This window comes from Haemorhous mexicanus, chromosome 17 (genome assembly GCF_027477595.1).
Source record: "Haemorhous mexicanus isolate bHaeMex1 chromosome 17, bHaeMex1.pri, whole genome shotgun sequence".
Lineage (NCBI taxonomy): Eukaryota > Metazoa > Chordata > Aves > Passeriformes > Fringillidae > Haemorhous > Haemorhous mexicanus.
The window spans coordinates 7,533,969-7,553,902 of record NC_082357.1 but is presented as its reverse complement, the minus strand read 5'-3'; the positions used below and the strand labels follow the sequence as shown (position 1 = coordinate 7,553,902).

Below are 19,934 nucleotides of genomic sequence, written 5' to 3'. Positions count from 1 at the left end.
GAGAAGGGAGCTGGAGTCAGTTGGCTGCTTTGTGAAGAAGAAAGAGTCAGCGCTCCGAAGAGCAGCCCACAAGAAAGTACCAAGAAGGTGTGAAACTTTTGTGAGAAGTAGACAACAATATGGAACCCCTGCAATAAGATGACAACAGGAATGTCTGTCTTGGAATTCTGCAGAACTTTCAGTTTAGGATGAGGATTTGTGCAGGATGTTACATGTGGAAGTGTTTGGTAATAAACATTAGAAAAGATATTGCCAATACTACTTTTATCAATGCTGCTTTTTAAATGTAGTAGCTACCAAAGTACATTTACCTTTAAATATGCAGTTAGATTTCAATAGATATTTTTTCTCTCTGATATTACTTTTGCTGGTTTTGATAGAATTGGAGCTGTCTTCCCATTTCTAGATTAATCAATACAGTTGTAAATCAATGCCTAAAGAAGAGGTTCAGTAGCTGAATTCTGCTAACAAAAGTATCTCTTACGTTAGTCTATGGTTTTCATTTCTTTTACAACTTCTCAGTGTTATTTGATGCCCAATTAACATATTGGTAAAAACCAGTCCTCCACGTGTAAATGGCTAAAAATGATCATTTTACAGCTTTTGGAAAATGGCATTGATCCTTTTATATCCTTCAGGTCAGTACCTGGATGAGTTTATTCACTGCATCCCACATACAGTGCACTCTGTAGTGTGGGGTTAATGAAGGTGATGTGTTTATTGTAGATGCCAGAGGCATCCAGGGGTCTTGCTGTAATTGAAACCAGCACTGAATTTCATGTTCAGTTACATGCCCCAGATTTAGGAACCTCCAGGACCACAAGAGGACACCATATTCTGCAGAATGACCTGGAATCACTCCTGCAGACTGACACAAGAGTGTCCAGTGCTTTGCTGTGCAAAATATTGGAGCTCAGAGGAGGGAACTTTACTAGAAGAGAGTAATGTGGAATAAAATACAGAGAAGTATTAATTTTCATCCATATTTTCCCTTTTTACTGCAGTGGAAGTCAGGGAGGTCAGATTCAAATGCAAAGTTGCAGAGTTTGACATTGGGAAAATGCAAAAAGAGAGCAGAATTTCAGCTGAATGAGTATTTTAAAAAGTTGGAAAATCAAAGATTATATATCTTCATCAAGTAGTAGTGGAATTTGAAAATATTTAACAATTATAACTCATTATTAATAATAATATAAATCTTGATCATTATGTTTGTAATGTATTTTTGCCTTTCATTTGTTTTCCTTCAGTTGGGACAATTTACCTTAAAAGTTCCTGTTCATGGTATTTCAACAAATTATGTGTGTAATATTAAAAATTAGCTTTAATGCTTGACAAAACCTAAATTTAACAACAGAAAACCAATTAGTTGAAAAATAGCTGAAGAGAGGAAAGAATACTGCTTTGGACAAGTAACCTTTTTGCAATTACAAAGAAGAGTGTGCATTTGCCTTTCAGCTTGGTAACCTCATTGTCAGCATATTAGTTTAACATTTGAATTAATTTGAACTAAAGTTTGAACTGAAATAAAGCAGGGAAGAGAACAATTTCTTTTATAAATGTTGCTTTGAATCTAGTTAGATATTTACTGAAGGAAAACAATAAAGCTGGCAGTAGTCCAGGTATTAATTTTCATATATACTAGTCCCCATGCTCTGTATCTTCTACTAATGATCTTTCAGTGCTGGTAGCAAATAGTTGTCAAAATCCTTGAATATCCTGACAAGAATAAGAGTTCTTTTTTCAATTCATCAATGCTTTGTTTGAGTAAAAGAAGAAATATATTTATTCCTTTCTGTTGTGTGTGTATAAGAGAAATGTCATATACTTAGTGTATATTTTAATTATTTTTAACATGCAGGTAAATTTATTTAAAACTTGCAAATTTCAACTGTATTGTTAACATTTGAGCTGTTCAGGTTTTGTCATTTTAAGACAAGTTCCCCATATATCAGGCTGGTTTGTGATTTGCTCAGTATTTCCTATGTATATACCAAGGTTTATAATTTCAAACTGATTTTTCTTGCATGAGAGATTTTTTCCTTTTAACAAGTCTTCAGGTACTTTGGGTCTTTTGAACTCATCTGTCCATTCTCACTGTTGGCCACTGCTGCCTTCCTGGCAGTGCTGCCCAGGACAGGCTGGGTTCCATGGGGCAGCTCTGCAGTGTGCCTGCTTTGGGAAGCTTGTGAGGAGGAGCTTTATACAATCAGCACTTGATTGAAAAGGGTTCCTTGTAGATTTTTGCATACAAATACAATTTATCTTTCTTCATTTAAGGTAACTTTTAGCTTACATTTGGCTTCTGAGCCTTTGCTGGTGTTGTGTTGATGTCTCTCAAAATAGTGATTAAATATTAATACCTGCATATTTACTGGACTGACTAGTCTATTTTTTAAATATTGCAGCAGCCTTAAAATCCCAGTTGCTGCTTCTACATTGGGCAGATAATAGTAATTGAGTAAAGATCTAATTAAGAATCCTCTTGCAAGAGTGTTGTCCCAGTAAAGGGCATATCAAAATAGAAATGGTTCTTTGGTTCCACTGAAGACCTGAATTCACTGATTGTCTAAGTGAGGAGAAACTGAATCAGGTAGCTTTGCCCTGAGTGCTGACTTGACTGTATGATATCCTCTGCTTTCCTTTAAAATACTGGATACCCTGCATGGGAAGGATACACAGCACTTTGCTGAGATCAGAAGAGTGACTTTGCTGTGCCTTCTCAGTTGCATTGGGGGAATAATACAGAACTCTAAATGAATGGTTCAAATGTTACTTCAATAAAATGAATATGTACTCTTCACCTATCAGTGGCTGACTTCAATTGTAGATTAATTTGTATATGTCCCTATTTTAAAAAGTTCAAAGATATCATATGCATGTATTTAAAAAGATTATATTGGTGTATATATACATATACATAAACCTGCATATGACAACTTCAGACCCCATTTGGGATCTATATGAAGTTGGCCTCTGGAATGTATGTTGTGATTCTGCAAGTTCTGCTCCCAGGAGCTCTGTCTCTCTCCCATTAATGTCAGTGGAAACTTGCCTTTGCTCACAGAGTGCAGATGGATTCCTTTTCTTTTGTTCCCAACAGCAAAACTGCCTTTTATCAGTGTTTGGTGTGTTTACCTGTTGCTGAAGATAGTGAAGAGTTTAAGACAGGCTGCAGGATAACTATTTTAAGATTAAAAAGCAGAGAAGATAAAGATTTTATTGCAAGTAAAAGAAAACAATAGAGCTTGCTCCTGTGCTTATAGTGTTTATTGGTTTTTAAGGAAGTTTGTCAAGTGGAGTTGTCTGGCTTGGTGTGTGTGTATATATAGATGAAAAAATATATAAATATGAAGGTCATATATATAAAAAGAAATTTGAAGCCATTCAAATTAGAGTTTGAGTGTTAGCATTTTTGCTGTTAAGGGTTTCACATGGTGTCACTGCTGTGTAACCTCTGTCATGCATTTCTCTCCTGTAAAAGCTGATTGCCGTTTTGGGTGAGCAGGACCTGTCTATTCACAGACAGTACCCCCTAAAGCTGCTTTTAGACCAGATGATGGAGGAACTGAAGTCCCTTTGCAAAGGGAAGCAGCATGGTAGGAACGAGGTTTTTTAAGAAACACACACACCCCTCCCACATAAAATATGTATTTGAAAATGGGAGGTATAACAATTCCTGTTTAACTCGTACATAGACAATAACAGAAGACATATGGAATGCTTGAAAGAGGATGGTGCAGGAAGAATCTTAGAGGAGGAAGTAATTTCATTTTAGATTTGGCTGTTTTTCTGTCCAAATTCAGCAAAGCAATTCAGGTCATGCTAAAATTTAAGTATGTGTTTGGCCTGCATTGAATCAGAAGTACAGATAGATCTGTTTTTGTCCTCAGTGAGATTTAGGAGCTCACAGGAACCATCTTTCATCAGATTAGTTTGTCAAAGTCAGATGAGAAGAAAGCAAAACTTGTTAATGCATATGGGACAGGGGGGAAATAATGTTTCTTGGTACTAAGCTTTGATATCCAGTGTCTTCAAGTAGAATTGGTAGAAAATTATGACTCTGATGTTTTAGATTTGGGATACATTTATTAAAGGAGAAAAGCTTTGAAAATATAAATCCTCAACTTACATGTTAAAAATTTGAAGTTAAATATTGCTTTCAGTAATGCTACTTAGGTATGATGTAATATAGAAGCTTAAATTCTGTATTATTCTTGACTTTCAAAGTAAGTGGATTTTTAATTTTCAACCCTCTTAGTGGGCTTAACTGGTGTATTGACTGATTTTCATACAGTCTTTTGCTTTGTGGGTTATAGGAAAAACTGTAGTTAATATGTGTTTGACAGATATGCTTGTGCTATAGTGTGGGTAAAAGGAAAAGAAATGGACCCATTTGTATTGTGTTCAAACCAGGAAAGGAGCTCAAATTAATCTCATATATGGTTGTATGTGATAATTCTATAATATACCAGAGTTTTTGCCCCTTTCTAAAGCCACAAAAGAAACTTTTGTGTTGCAATTTCACTGTGTTACTTTGTAGCTGAAAAGTTCAGTTCTCAAGCTTTAAAATAGCAATTGGGACTAAATGAATATAATCTGGTTTTGAAATATGTAACTTAATTGGGGTACCGTACAAATAGAAATAAAAATAATGTGACTCTTGGCATAGTCATTAGGATTTCTAGTCACAGCCCACCTGTTTCCTAACACTGTCACCTGCACACTAAGGGGGAATACAGAGTATTTCAGAATTTGAATCCAGATCCTCTGGGTTTTCTACTGCATAAGACTGCAGTTGATATTTTATGTATACAGCACTTAGAAAAGAGCCTTCAGTTTTTCTTCATTTCCATTTTTTTGTCATATCAGTATCCAAGAGAAGAGAAATAAGTCAGCAGGAAATGGTTGGCTTTTATATGACAAATACTTTATAGTAAATGCTTGCCATTGTGTGGCATGAAATGTCTGGGTTACCTGAAACTCGGCATGAAGGTTAAATTGAGCAGAGTGCAGAGCAGCACATTTCATTTTCAGGGCTTTAATTTAAAAGGTAAACAGTTCTCCAGCTCGTGCTTCTCCATCTCCATCAGAATGTCTCACTGAATTAATCTGTTCATTTGGTGCTCAAGGGCACCATTTCAATGAAATAGTGAATTGAGTCATTTTCTTTTCAAGTTACAAAAATTTCCTACTAATTGCTGTTGATGTTTAGGAAGAAGGAATACAGACTATTTAGGGTCTACAAACCAAAACTTTGCCTGTCAAGAGATGTTTTTATTCTCGCTGTCTTGTAATGCTATAATCAAGAGAAGCAATTTATTCTAACAAATTATTGAATATAGAGCCCATAGAAACAGTTCAGATGGTGTTGCTTTGCATCATGACATTATGGGGAAAAAAAGGAAAGTAATTTACATGCTGCTTGGACAACTGCTAGATAAAAATATGGCAGTTTTATAACAACTCATGCGTCATTTAGATATTCTAGTAGCCTCCTGGTATAAAATGAAAATATAAAAATAAGTTTTCTATATTTATTTCTTATTGTGGTGATGATGCTAAATTACCAAGTTACTTGGATTAATAAACTTCCTTTCAGAGAAATCTTAACAGGGACACCTAATTACAAAAATAAAAGGAATACGTTCTTTTTTTGAATTTGAAATTTTACCCACATTTTTCCCTTTCCTTACATATCAGTTTGCTTGACTTCACCTCTCCTTCCCGAAATGTATTGTTTTATAAATATTGAAAAATTTTTATCTTAGTTGCTATCCAGCTTTTTGGGTAGTTGCTGGTACTAAAGATATTTAGTGTTAATTTTTTAGAAAGAAAACAAAATATTAAATACTTCAGATCATGTGAAATGCTGTAGGCACTTCCTGCATGAAAAATTCGGGTTTTTTTCATTATATCATGTAAAATATCTTTGCATGAAGGCACAATAAATTATGGGCACTTAATATCAATATTCCTCATTAATTGAACTTATATATTAGAAAACACAATCATCTCATCAGAATGTGTCTGAATAAAATTTTTATTAAACTTAATTCTCATGTAAAATTCTAGATTTTTTTTTCATTATTGATTTTTTAAATCAATTTATTGTTGGTTTTTTTTAACACTGTAAGCTTACTGTATATAGAAGCTTGTACATTGTAAGCAGTGTCTGTACCATGTTTCTAAAGAGTTTTGAGGTGGGTTATTTTGTTGTTATTTTAAATTCAGAGTCTGTCTTTATTGGTCTTCAGGGCATTTTCAACCAGATTAAAGGATGAAATTAGGAAAGAAAACTGCAGTGTTGGAGAGAAGCACTGAACTGAGACACATTTTAACTAATATTGTTGATAGTTATTACTGTAATATACGCTGGTGAAAAAATGGATCTCAATTTCATGAGCTCTTGTGTTGTAGTTTGCAGAATCTCCTGAATAAAATTATAGGGTAGACTGCTAAGACTTTATCTGAGGAGAAAACAGAAATAGTGTTTCTCTATTCAACAGCTGAGCAAGAGATGAGGCCTAGGGGTCTTGCTGCAGTTTTTTATTGATGCATTTTAATTAACAGTTGATTCCTGACCAGTTGACAAATTAACACATGGTTGGCATATGTCTTTAAATAACAAAATATTTAGATGACACTGGATTTTATTAGCATAACATTACCGAGTTCTTTTTCTAACAGTGCCATTAACCACAACACTAAAAAGAGATCAGTTTGAGATTTATTCTCAAGCTTTCTTTTTTTGTTGGCACATTTACTGATTAAAATGCTGCTTTGAATAAACTGGCGCTTGACTGAGGGCACTGCAGGACTGTAGCTCACCCTCAGCATGTCTGCTACTGGCTGGGTTTGCAGCAATGCCTTTTCCAAACTACTTTATCTAAAAGCACTTTTCTGGTACCATTGAAATGAGCCCTGAGCTGGAGATGGAAATGCATCAGCTATTTTAGCAGAGAAACACAGAGTAATAACTACAATTATGTACTAAATCTCTGTTTAAAGGAAAATAGATTTCTTTTCAAAACTGACAGTTCCTTGATTTCTTCTTTGTATCTCATCCTCTTAAATTGCTGTTTGTTCCACTGAACAGTAAATGGACAAAAAAATCTCACACTGTGATGGGGAAAATGACAATTTCATGTATTGTATCCCCTTGTTATGTTGAATAATGCTGGCCTGGTTCTCCATACAGAATCTGGCAATACAAGTAAGATGGAAATTTAAAGTTTATGTAGTTTCAATAATTTTGAGATGATTTTTGTGTAATATTGTGGCATCTGGTATATTTAGGATTGGAACCTGTACCTTCCTAAAAGTTTTATGATGCAATAGCTACTTAAGGACAGATGTACTGAAGTTATATTTTACTGTGATCTGTGTAAAGGTGTCAGTTGGTCTGTGAATTGAATATTTGCTATATAACTTTTAATTACAAACTAGTGAGAATGACTCAGCAATTGAATATTTAATTAGCTCCCATCTCAGCTTCTGATTGCCAGCTTCATTTTGAGGCTAGCATTTGGTGCCTCATAAATAGATAAAAACTGATATGATAATTTTGTTAAGACTGGTTGGCCAAGATGATGGAAAATATTAGGCTGCGTTAGAATAACCTGAGTTTATTCCTGCATTTGCAGGTTCAACTTTCAATAGCATTATTGTCAGCTTAATTTAGGATGGGATGCTTTGTATAGTATCAGAGGCTGATTAAAGTCCTAAAGCCACATTTTCTTTTATTTCATATTTCCTTTTATCTTAATTGAGTTGGATTGAGCCCTCAGGTGTTTTGTTTGGGTTATCTTTTTCCCCTGTGCTACCAGCAGGAGGTTGATTAAATGCTAAATAATGGTTAGAACCTCAGGAGCAGTGGGTTTGATGTTGGTTGCAGCAGCATCAAACTCAGAATCTAAAAGTGTTTTATCTGTCCCTAAATCATGGCAGGTAACCATGGCAATCATAGCATTTCCAAAAGCTCCTGGAAAATATTTGAAACGTCTTAAGTGAGCTGTCCCATTAATAATGAAGAATATCAGTGTTTCACCATCTGTTCCATACTAGCAGTGTGTATAAAAGACCAGCAGTTGTGTGAAACAATTTAAACTGCAAGTGGGAATGAACTTGGCTTGTAATGAAAAACTGCAAAAGAACATGACATAAAATATGGTATATCAAGACTCTGCTTCTTGGTTTTACACCTTAACATATATTAGAAGATGATGTTGAGAGTCTATAACTTGTCCATTATTTACTACAATATTTAGCTATTTGTAATTTGATACTGGCATTCTGCTATGGGCAGAAGAAATGTGGCAAGTTATCAGTTAAAAAGAATCTCATACAACATTTTGGGAGACATGATTTTCAGATTAAAAATATTTTACCAGATGTGTTTTGTTGTTTCTGTAATCTGAAGGAGCTTTTTGCTTGTTAACTGAAATTTTGTGGTCTCTTAATCAAAACTGTGTGTTCTTGAACTGTGGGGTAGTTAATTTCGCTGTAGTTTGTGCAGAAACAGTAGCAGTTTTATTTTTTAGAAAATCTGCCTAAAAAACTTCAGTGAAAAAGTGGGTCTTTATTTAAGTACTGTTACTTGATCTTTGTGTATGTATTTGTTTCCCTAAAAATGAAACTATGAAATCTAACCTTTAATAATGTGAAAATGCAAAGGTGTCTTGCAAATATTGATAATTTAAACAAAATTACTTTGTCCCCAAAGTACATTCACATCAAGTGTAGGTAAGTGTGTATATTGAACCTTAGGGGGAGATCTTTGTTTTCTGTGTGAGTACATATGCAAACATTGGCTTGTATCAACTCATAGAATCACCAAAGACATCTACTAAAAGTAGGAGGTGGGTGTCACTGATACAAACCCACAGCAAAAAAAATTTCCCTGTATTTTTTCCTTGTAAATAAAAGTAGGTGTTTGTTTACAAGTTGGAATGTCTAGTACTACCTAGATTTCTGCTGTGGATAATTGGGCCCAATGAAAAGAAGGTTATACGTACCTTTTGATAATTTAAGACTGAAAAAATTGGCCAGGCTTTGAGCCAGTTGTGTTTTTCTGTTACCAGTTGTTCTGTTTACTATATTGTGACAAAAACTCTTTATTACTGCAACAGCTTGGCAGTAACAGCTCTGTGCTAAAATCATTGCTCTGAGTAGCCAACCTGCTGCTGCAAAATGCACGTTTAATGATAAAGTGCAGACCTGGAGCTGAATCATTTTGACCTTGGTTTACATTACTTCTGGTGAGGACAACGAGCCGTAGTACATGGTACAGAATTTCATGGTAGATTGCTTGGTGTTTGTTTTACAGATCAAGTTCATGTCAGAGTAAAAGAACATTTTTAACTGTTTTCAGGCTGGGTTTTTATTTCTGGGATGTTCTGCCTTTTTCTTGGACAAATGGCAGAAAAATAGCCATGTAATGAGCATTAATTTGTTCAGCTGTAAACAGCAAAAAGTGCCTTCCCTAAGCATGTTCTGGCAGTCTTAATTAGAAAAGTCCTATGTTTTCTGTAGTCAAGGAGACTCTTTAGAGTAACATAAGGGATGGAAAGTACCTACATTCAGCATTTGGCTCCTGTGTCTATAACAGAAGTCCTTCCTGTGAAAGAAGATGTTTTTTGTTAAACACATTTGCAGTACAGAAGTAATACTAAAAGAATGCAACTTCTGCTTAAGAGAACTTAAAAGTAATTGAAAGAATTTCAGAATTGAAAATACTGTTGTTGAAGATTTGTGACCAAAAGAACTTCAGAACTGAAAAAGCTGCTGGATGTGGTATTTAACAATGGAGGTTTTCTTGTGGAAACATAACTGACAGAAGCAATGAAATAGAATGAACAAGTGCAGTGAGGGTGAGGCAGCTCGTGGGAGGGCTCTGAGCTGTGAGTGGCTCACAGAGCAAAGCAGGATTGTCCTGCCCCTGGCACAGCCTGGCAGCACCTGGGGCAGGAGGACTCCAACTGAAGGGCTCAGGTGCCAAACATCCCCTCTGCTCGTGTGGTTAAAGCTTCCAGAACCAAAGCTCTTCCAAAAAATTTTCTTCTTCCCAGACATCTCCCGTGAGTCCCTGTCTTGTCTTCATCCCCGTGCAGCTGGTGGCAGCAAAGAAGTGTCCCTCCAATGGGGTGATGTGGTGCTTTAGATCTGCAGAGAGGAGAGAGGGGAACACAAGGCTGTTCCTTGAGCCTCACCAAAGAATCCACTGGGAACAAAAATCTTAGTGAAAAGAAAAAATATGGTAACATAGGTGCTGTTCAATGCTAATTGTTTAATAAGCATTGAAGAGCATGTTTATTTATTATGATAGTTCCATTTTATGGTGATATTATGTTTTGTCATGAATGGAAATGTTTGCTTTAATGTTCCCAACAGCTTGTGTAGGCTTCAGTTGCACACATTTGTCCTCCTGCAGCAGGGCAGGGAGCAAGATCTGCTCTGCCCTGTCCCAGCAGCAGCTGCTCTCAGCTCTGGGAGCTGGGCAGGTGACCCTGCAGAGGGGCTTATGGGGAGTTCCAACACCCCAACTTTGTTGGTTTAATAAAGGATGAGTTTCAAATCACTTGCAACACAACTGGTGTGTATGTTGCTGAAAAAATATGTGATTGATAGAAATGAAATAGCAAAGTATATAATATATGGATTTTTAAAATTTTCACTTAGATCTCCATTAAATTATTTAATTAATGAATACATTAATTATTTTTTTCATTACATTACTACATTGAATAAAATGTATTAATGTAGAACTGGAATGTTAAAACAGGACTGGACATCTGTGTAAGTTCATATGTAGAAAACAAAAATAAAATTAATCTGTATATATTTTGGAATTTCATGAATTTAATTAAACAGTGTAAGCACTGCTTAAGTTTTTAAAGTCTGTAAGTATGGATGTCTTCAGCAATTTCTTACATATTACTCTATTATGTCCCTACAGTTATGTCTGATTTGTTATTCCTAAAAATATGCTTGTTCCTAGTAACTTCTAATGAGAGGGAAGAACAGAACAAAATGTCAGTGAAGGTTCTAGGAATGCTACAGCAAATTTCTCCTCAACTTGAAGGAGGATCCCTGCTTTGATGGTGTTGTTCTGTTCTATCTAAGGAAGCAATAACCTTCAGATTTGCATCCCCTGCATGGCAGCATGGGCTGAACCTTTTCCATACAATGAATTTATTCAGTGTTGTCAAATGTATTTATGGTGTTTTGTTGGCGGCTTGGGTTTTTTCCCCCCAAGAAACAAGAATTAATTTCAGTTCCTTTTCTTACAGACATAAATAATCCAGGTTGGATAGACACATCTTTTAGATAATGGTTGTTTTTGAGAGCTGTAGCTGTCTAATAATAGGTTTGGCTTCATGCCTAGAGAACACCCTGTGACATTAAACCAGGTGAGCTGTGCCAGCCTGCCCGAGACAGAGCGCTCTGGCTGAGCATAAAGCATCCAGCCCTGATGTCACTGTAAACCTGTTAGAGCTCCCTGCTCCTGGGAAATGTGGCACCTTTAGATTATAGTCCATGTCACTGTCATCCCTCACAGGGACAAGGTTTAAATGACATGGAAGTTATGGGATGCCTGGCTTCTTGCTGGTTGGGATAAACTTTTCGCTTTTAGGCCCATCAGCAGAATGTGGAGTTGGTAGAACTAGTCTATTTATTTGGGCCAACATAGTATAAAATCCTGATCTAAATGCTACAGAAACTTCAGTAAACATTTTAATGAGAGTTGTGCTATGATATTGAAAAAAATCTATATGAAGACATCATCATAAATAATTATTTAATAACATAAAAATGCTGGACAAATACTTGTCCATTCTGGAGTTTGTGTACCCAAAATCTGAAAAGTGTGAACTGGAGAGACATTGTGGGAGTAAGCCAGCATTTCCTGCAAAGACTGGTGATTCTGGATCTCAAAAATATTACATAAATTTTTATGCCACAGCCTCTGTGCTGCTGTTCTGCTCTGCCTCTCTAAGATTGCAGTGGTTTATGGTCCAGAGAAGACAGATTCTGCCAGGGAGAGGATCTGACATCCTGTCAGTGGATGTTTTTGTGAAACAGGTTTTATTAGGATTCATGATTTTCCTTTATCTCTAAGGACAGAGTCAAGGGGTTTTTTGCATATTGCCAGCATATTTATATAGCCATAATAACAGAGATCATCAAAATATCGATTTTTATGCTTACCAGGACTGTTTAGTTACATGATGAAGTTGAGAAACATGTTCTTTGTGCCATTTATATTTTTTTCCTCTCTATTTTTAGGATGCAAAGTTTGTGGAAGAGCGACGTAAGCAGCTACAAAATTACCTAAGGAATGTAATGAACAAAATTATTCAAACTGTGCCAGAATTCACAGCCAATCCCAAAAAAGAGACACTTATTCAGCTGATGCCCTTTTTTCTGTAAGTATCTGTCAAGTACTCAAGAAAATATTAAGGTTTTTTCATCACAGATTAATTTAAAGTATAATGCCAGCATCTCCAAAATCTTTAAATCAGTGCTTTTTAAAAATAGAAGACTCCTGTTCAGATTGCAGGTGCTTTTGTTATATTTAAAGAAATATATGAGAAATAGAGTATTTTTTGATTGTTTTTTTAAATGGGGATTTTGAATGAAAATCACAGTGTAAAGCTTTCAGAAATATCTAAGTGACTTTAAAATCTACATCCATACATGCTCTTTAAACATTAGGTATTTTTAATTTATTTTATTTGGTCTTCCTTAGTTTTGTTTTGTTTTTTGCTGCTGTGGGGATTCTGTTATTTTTTAATCTTTTTTTGAGGGGATGGGTGTAGAGCACTATTAGGGTCCTTACTAACCAAATAAAAAAGTCAAGCTGTTGAGCATTTTTTAGCTGAATTTTGCAGTCTGCTGATGCATGTTTTGACTTCATTAATGTTAAAGTTGAATATGTCCAGAAATAACAATTGTCTGTTAGGAATCTCAAACCATCATACAAGGGGTATAATCTGGTAAAACTGTCCCTTTTCCCTTTAAACTTATTTCTTCATGTATTTGTAAATATTTAAAACTATTTAGGAAAAAATACTTGTGAATATTTGTTTTTGAAAGTCATGTTCTTTCAATTGTAATTTTTCAGTGTAATGGTTTTTTAGTCCTACACCTGCACAAATTATGTATAGGTTGAACACTCATTTACAGGAAGTCCTCATGTGAAATTTGCTGTCCAGGAGCCTCTGCGCAGGGATTGTGCATCCATGCCTGTGAACCCACAGGTGGATTCATTTGCAGCTTCAAGGCCAATTTCAAATGAATATGTTTCATCACAGCACACATATTTAGTTGTATTATTGCCTGGTCTTGTGTCAGATTTTCAAGTTGAAGTTGCATTTGAAGAAAGCTCTATTTATTAGAAAATGTAATAGATGAGTGGAAGAATGCCAAGATACATTTCATGGCATTCATGAGTTTCCAATTTCTCTGTGGATTTGAAATGAATTTGATGAGACATCTTGCTGATGGTGTTAAAAATGGTGATGCTTGTGGGGAAAACTTCTCAAGAGACTTGCCTTTTGCTCCCTAAGAACTTATTGTCTAGAATTTGACTAAGAGCTGAGAAATGGAGAGATGGAAATAGTTTAAAGTTCCAGTTGAGGTGCCCATGTGTAGCTTTTTGTTGAGCAATTTAAAATAAGTGATCTTTTATGTTGTACTTAGTTTTGTTTTTTAAAGAAGAGGGGGCAAATACAAAACACATTTGCAATTGTAAAATGTAATTATAAATGCCATTATACTCCTTCTCTAGTGGGTTTTTTAAAATCTTAATTTTAAGAAATACAGAAGTAATTTAGTACACTCTTTTTTGGTTCTGAGAAATGACATTTCCAGAACAGTATATTTATAATCTCCTGGCCACTTATGTCTATGTCTAAAGCAGGAGGGGAGAAGAGTGTCCTCTTACTCCTCAGCCCTAAACAATTGCTTTCTGATCTCTTTTCTAAGTGTGTAAGTCGAATTTAGATCTCATGTTTCTGTTTATTAAAAGAAGTGCCAGGTATGGGGACCTGCATGGGACCAGATTAAAATCACAATCCATGTAATGGGTTCTGCCACTGCTGCACAAGTCTGAGTGAGCACTATTTCCCTGTTATAAAACTCTCCAACTCTATTTCTTCTCATAAATGTGATGTAGGGAGAGATTCAATCAATTTCACAGAAAGAGCAAAGTTTTATTGAGAGCACATTTAAGTTCCAATATTCTATGGGTACAGTTTAGTTAGCAAAGCATTGTGTTACAAAATAATGCAGTTATCTGTAAGGAGAGAGATTTGCTGAAAGAAATTGGCCAACATCATTTATCACCCATTCCTAAACACCTCTGTGGTGCACTGCACTGCTGCTAACCCTGGTGTGGGTGTTCCACAGGTGGCAAAAAATGTTTATTTTTAGAGGTTTTTTTTTAAATTTGGCAATTTCATAATTCTTGACACATTGCATGAGACAATGGACTGGAAAGTTCTGTGATATCTGGACATCATGGCAGAGATTCTGTTCCTACATGGATCTGTGAATTATTTCCTGAGAACTTTTTCTTATATAATAAGTGTATCAGCATTCTCTCTTGGCTAGAGTAGATAGTTTTCTCAGGGAATACTAGTGGGATTCTGGAAAAATTCAGCTGTTGAGCAAAATAACTACATTCTTCATCTACAGCAGCAGACAAAATGGCTTTTTAATGCATTTTACTGAAATATCAAACTCTGCTGCAGCTACAGCAGCAGCATTAAATTAATAAAAAGAACCTTTCTAAAATGTGCTCCTTCTATCAGTGTCTGAAAGTGCCATCATTTCTAGGCTATTTGAACTCTCCATGGCCTTTATTATCTGAGAGTCATGACCTGGCACTTCTGGGGGTTTAAAAAGCATCTGAAAGAAAATGCATTTCAGTTCCACTTCAGATTGCCAGCTTCTCCAGTATTATCTCTCCATAATGGATTTTGAGCTTCATCAACAGGAGATCTGAAATATCTTGGAGTCTGTGAATTATTACTTTAATCAGTTGTAACCTTTGTACTGTACTTGCAATCCTTCTTTTCTGTTAGGTTTAATAATATTTTACTATGAAACACTGTAAATACGTACAGAAATTCTGATACATTTAATTTTTCCTCTGTAGCACAAATGTATGTACAGTTGGTTTCATCTTTATCTGTGAGGGAGTAATTACAAAACATTGAGGTATTAGTCCTAGGACTGTCCTGTAGGCAGTAGTGGTACCTCAGTCTGGGGAAAAAAGTTACAGTCTTGGTATGCATAAAAAAGTCTCCAGAGCATTACATCTGTCTGTTAGGATGTAGGGGGATAGAATGTAAGAAAATGAAGATAGTGCAGAAGTTAATCTAATCCCTGAGGAGTTGCAGTTGAACTAACTTCCAAAGATTAGGAGCAGGCCTGCCCTCAATAGGCCACAGCTGTGTCCAGTGAGGATGAGTGCTATAAAAGAGTGGGTCAGCTGGGTGAGGGGAGAGCTGCAGTTTGTTGGCTGTGCTGTGAGGACCTGCCCATGAGAAATCACCAAGAAGGTATGGGAGCTTTGCAATAAGATGACAACATTTGGAAGCAATGAAATATAAAATTTAAAAAAAAATTTGGTCTTTTAGAGTCTCTTCTCACTGCAGAATTACATGACCAGGCTTCAGTGTGCAAATGAGAAATCCCATTAAGGTTACATCTGATTAGGCATCCTATGGATAGAAATTACAGGGTCAGTTTTAATTAATCACTTTTAAGACCTGATTGTAGTCTTAAAATATGATAACGGTGAGCAGAACCTAAGATTAATATCTCTAAGACTGAATCCACTGTTAATGAATATTGCCTAAAATTTTTATGTTTGTTCCTTTGGGAATTCCTCCCTTTCAAGTGCAGTGGTTCCATACAATCAGGCACAGATCTGACAAGGAAGAACATTTACATAGATCTGTATGAAACAGCCTGGCACTCTTACAGAGGAAGGAGTGTTTTTTTTTAATTTGAAATTCACCTAACAGTGTGCAGTACAATGATGTGATGAGTTTGCTACATTTCTTCCCATCATGGTATCAAATGCTCGTGGTGAGTCGTGGAAGTGTCTCTTGTGCTGTGAACTGTCATTAATGTATTTTTTCTTCTGTCAGTCTCTACCACCTATAGTCTCAGTTTGTCTCTTTTTCAGTTTTGATTCTGTGTTAGCTCAGTCACAGGATTGGTCAAAGAGTTTCCCTTAGAGTCCACTTTCATGACTTAATATAAAAAATAGATTCTGACTCTGCTCATTTGTCTGTTTACATGCTGAATAAAAAATTCTTTGCAGTAATAAAATTGACATCAAAATATAAATTTTCAGTCCATGTGGAGCAATACCTAAATCAAGAGTTGGCACTGCTGAATTAGATTGCTACATCTGCTAGCTGGTGAAGGCCTTTCTGCTAATACTTACTAAATGAACGTTTATTTGCACTTATTGGTTCACTACAGATAAACAAAGCTGGTTATAACAAGTACAGTTGTATTTTAATTGCATTTTTATCAATATGAAAAATTATCACACACTCTTAGCTCTCTGTATATGTATATTAAATCAGGAGGGATCTTTGGCAACAGGAATCACATTTCTTTGAACCATATAAGTGAGTCTTTCAATATAAATCTTTATATAGATTGTATGATTTCAAGTAGGTAAGAAGCTAAAAGCTTTTTAAGTTGAGAAAAAGATTTCTAAAGTTCTGTGATGGTCCAATTTTCTATCTCTGGTTTCTGTATCAATTGCCCTAGTTTTTTAAAAGAGATTTTCTTTCCAACATCCTCATAATGGGCACAAACTGAAATGCAGGGAAAGTAATAAAAGCCCCTTTTTTCCCCTCTGTGAGGGAGATGGAACCCTCCAGCAAGCCCAGAGCTTGCTGACACTCCGTGCTTGGATTTGGCAGGACCCAGCCCCGGGCAGCTCTGTGGGGATTGGCTCATCCCCATGGGTGCCTTCCAACCTCAAATCTTCTGTAAATCTGGAATATAATCTTGAGTTGTGTTTTACATCCACCCTGCACAAAGAAGTGCTGACTAAATTACAGCTGCTCATACAATGTTTGCTACCTGTGAGCAAAGCAGAGTCTGAACATGGGAAGCTCCTACAACACAGACTCCACTTGGTAGCTGTGCAGAGCTCTTCAATAGGAATAGTCCCACTTTGCTGCTTCTTTTGCATTGGCCGTGCAAATATTTGGATAAAAATGCATGCAAGAATGGTATTAACACAATTTGGTGAATGTTTTCCTGGATTGCTGTGCTGAGTACTTGTTGCAGGCCACAGGTAAATGCTACACTGGTTTCTAAATAACAAGTTTATGTTCTGCTGATCTGCAAAGCTGGACATTTACTCCCTTGTGGGAGCTGCTCAGATGCTTTAACAAAAGCAGGGAATCTGCTCAGTAAATCATCAGCAGGTTCTGTTGTCTGCAGGATGTATTTGAGCACCAGAGGAGTCATCAGTTCTTTGTGATGATTAGAGGATTGTAATTTAAAAAAAAATATGTTGTCTGCATTTCCCCTGGGTGACATTACTAGGAGCATATTTGATAGCAGAAGTTGTGTTCTTAGGTGTTTTGTGTCATTTGTCTTTGAGTCACCAAGTTAAATTGTAGTGAAAAAAATTACTATTTCTGCCTCTTTCTCATTTTGTAAAATGCTTCCACTCTCTTAGAAGGTAAAGTTATGAGAAATGTGGAGAGAGAATGATAGGCAAATTTCAGTGCCAGCCAGTCAGCAACTCAAACAAGAATGTCATCCTGGGAATGCTCCTCTCAGATTTATTTAGCACTAAACAGTGTGTGAAGGCAAGTATCTGCTTTTGGTCTTGCAGACAATGAAGTTAAAATGCTGTCGAAGAATAGATGTTTGTTCTGAAAGAATGGAAGAATTTTGGTTTGGTTTGGATTTGGCAGTTTTCTCATCTCTGTTTCAGTTGCACCTCTCAGTGTGTCATTGAGAACATTTAAATGTATATATTAGAGGTATTATGAGAGATAAAAAGAACTTCTCTACAATACCATTGCAAGTATTAAAATGCTGCTGCCAAGTAGAAATGAAATAAATCTTCTAGGAAAGTTACTGTGAGGGAGAGGTCATGTACAATAGATGGGGCACAGTTTTAGTGTAAAGAATAAACCTAAACCTTTCCACAGAAAGATGAATATTAATTAAAACAAGATTTTTGAATACACAGTCATGAATATATTTGCATATGAAGATAGAGGTGTGACTGTTATGCTGTTTTTGCATCTTCAGATAAACAATAAGATGAAAAGCAAACAAGCAACTCCTGAAATGCTGTAAAACAATATTGATGCAAAGTAAGGAAGTTTTAAATACAATTTTGAATTGGTTGATTTCTCAAAAACGAGTTGGTGATGGCATGATACTTCTTAAACAGAACTAGAGGACACAGTCTCAAGCTATGTCAGGGAAGGTATAGGTTGGATATTAGGAAAAAATTTTTCACCAAAAGAAGAATAAAGGACTGGAATGCTCTTCCCAGGGAGGTGGTAGAATCACCATGTCTGGATGTGTTTAAAAAAAGACTGGACATGGCACTTGGTGCTATGGTCTAGTTGAGGTGTTAGGGCACAGGTTGGACTCAGTGATCTTAGGGGTCTCTTCCAGCCTCATGATTCAGTGATTCTGTAAACCATCAAGGTGCACATCTGTGCCTTCTGCTGGAATGAATGGCAGCACTCAGCTGAAGCATCCTACAGTGCTGTGCCAGGCTGGTGCTGGGTTGCTGCCCTGAGGGGGCAGCCTGTACCACCAACAGGGCACTGCCTGGCTCGTGCCCCCTCAGCACACCCCAGGTATGCTGTGTAGCAGGAATCAGCTCTCTGATAGAATACAGGAGGCACTCTGGAATAAAATTTACATGAACAAACTGGAAGTAGCATTTGCTTAAATATGGGACTTCTAATTAGTAAAGCATCTTCTAATGCCTGAAACATGCTAATGAAACTAATTTATTGCTATGTTAATTGATTGATCTAATGTAGAGACATTGCACAATATTTATCTTTCAGGTGAACTGTGTTGCCAAGCACTGATGATTGTTGAAGTAAAAATATCTTAGATTTTAAAAAGTTTGATTATCATGTTCAGATAACACAGGAAGTTTCAGTGCAAAAATGTGATATTCTTTTGTGGAATTTTTGTTGATGGTAGAATTAAAATACTTGAATTTGACTGGATTGTTTTTAACAAACATAGAGTTGTCTCACTGTTATTCTTGGGTTCTGCATTCCTCACTTTGTAACTGACAGTTTTGGTTTTAGTCTTTCATAACCTATGATGCTTGACATCAGACTTAAAAAAAGCATCATGCATGTTTTGATCTAAGTGAAATGTGAAGAAGTAGGGCAAAAATTGTTTGGTCAAAGTATATGAAAATTCAAACTTTCATCTCTTTCTCTTCTGTAAGAATTGCCTGTTATGTTGTGTTCTGTGGTTTGCACATACTGAAGATGTGTATTACATGGCATTCTTCAAATGTCTTAAATTTTCCTTTCCCTGCTCTGGGTGGTTGAGAGGGAAAAGAGAAAAGAAAAAAATACATCAGGAGGAATAGAAAGAATGATAAAGTGGGCAAGAAAATGCCGGAATGAAGAGACATGGGATGCTTGATGTTAAAAGTAAGAGGGGTTGAATACAGTAAATACCTATGGATAAACACTGGTACTTTAGGCTTCCTAGAATAATTTGGCTTTATACAGCTCGTTTTATCCAAACATATGAAGATTATATGATTGTAGGTTTTCATTTTACAGTGGATCTATCTGGGCTTTGACAGCTGATTTGTGAAATAATTAAAGCTTTGTATAGGAGTTGAAAAACTGAAACACATTCCCATTGATTATTCAAGTCTGTCA

General features: G+C 36.0%; 1 protein-coding gene across 3 annotated transcripts in view; it reads left to right on the top strand.

Annotated features, from left to right (window-relative positions):
* SNX29 (sorting nexin 29) overlaps nt 1-19,934 on the top strand; it is a 101,658-nt gene that overhangs the window by 57,591 nt on the left and 24,133 nt on the right. For all 3 annotated transcript variants that reach the window (XM_059861210.1, XM_059861209.1, XM_059861211.1), the window contains one exon: nt 12,289-12,428. In XM_059861210.1, the coding sequence (XP_059717193.1) occupies nt 12,289-12,428 (140 nt within the window). The remainder of the gene's footprint in view (nt 1-12,288; nt 12,429-19,934) is intronic.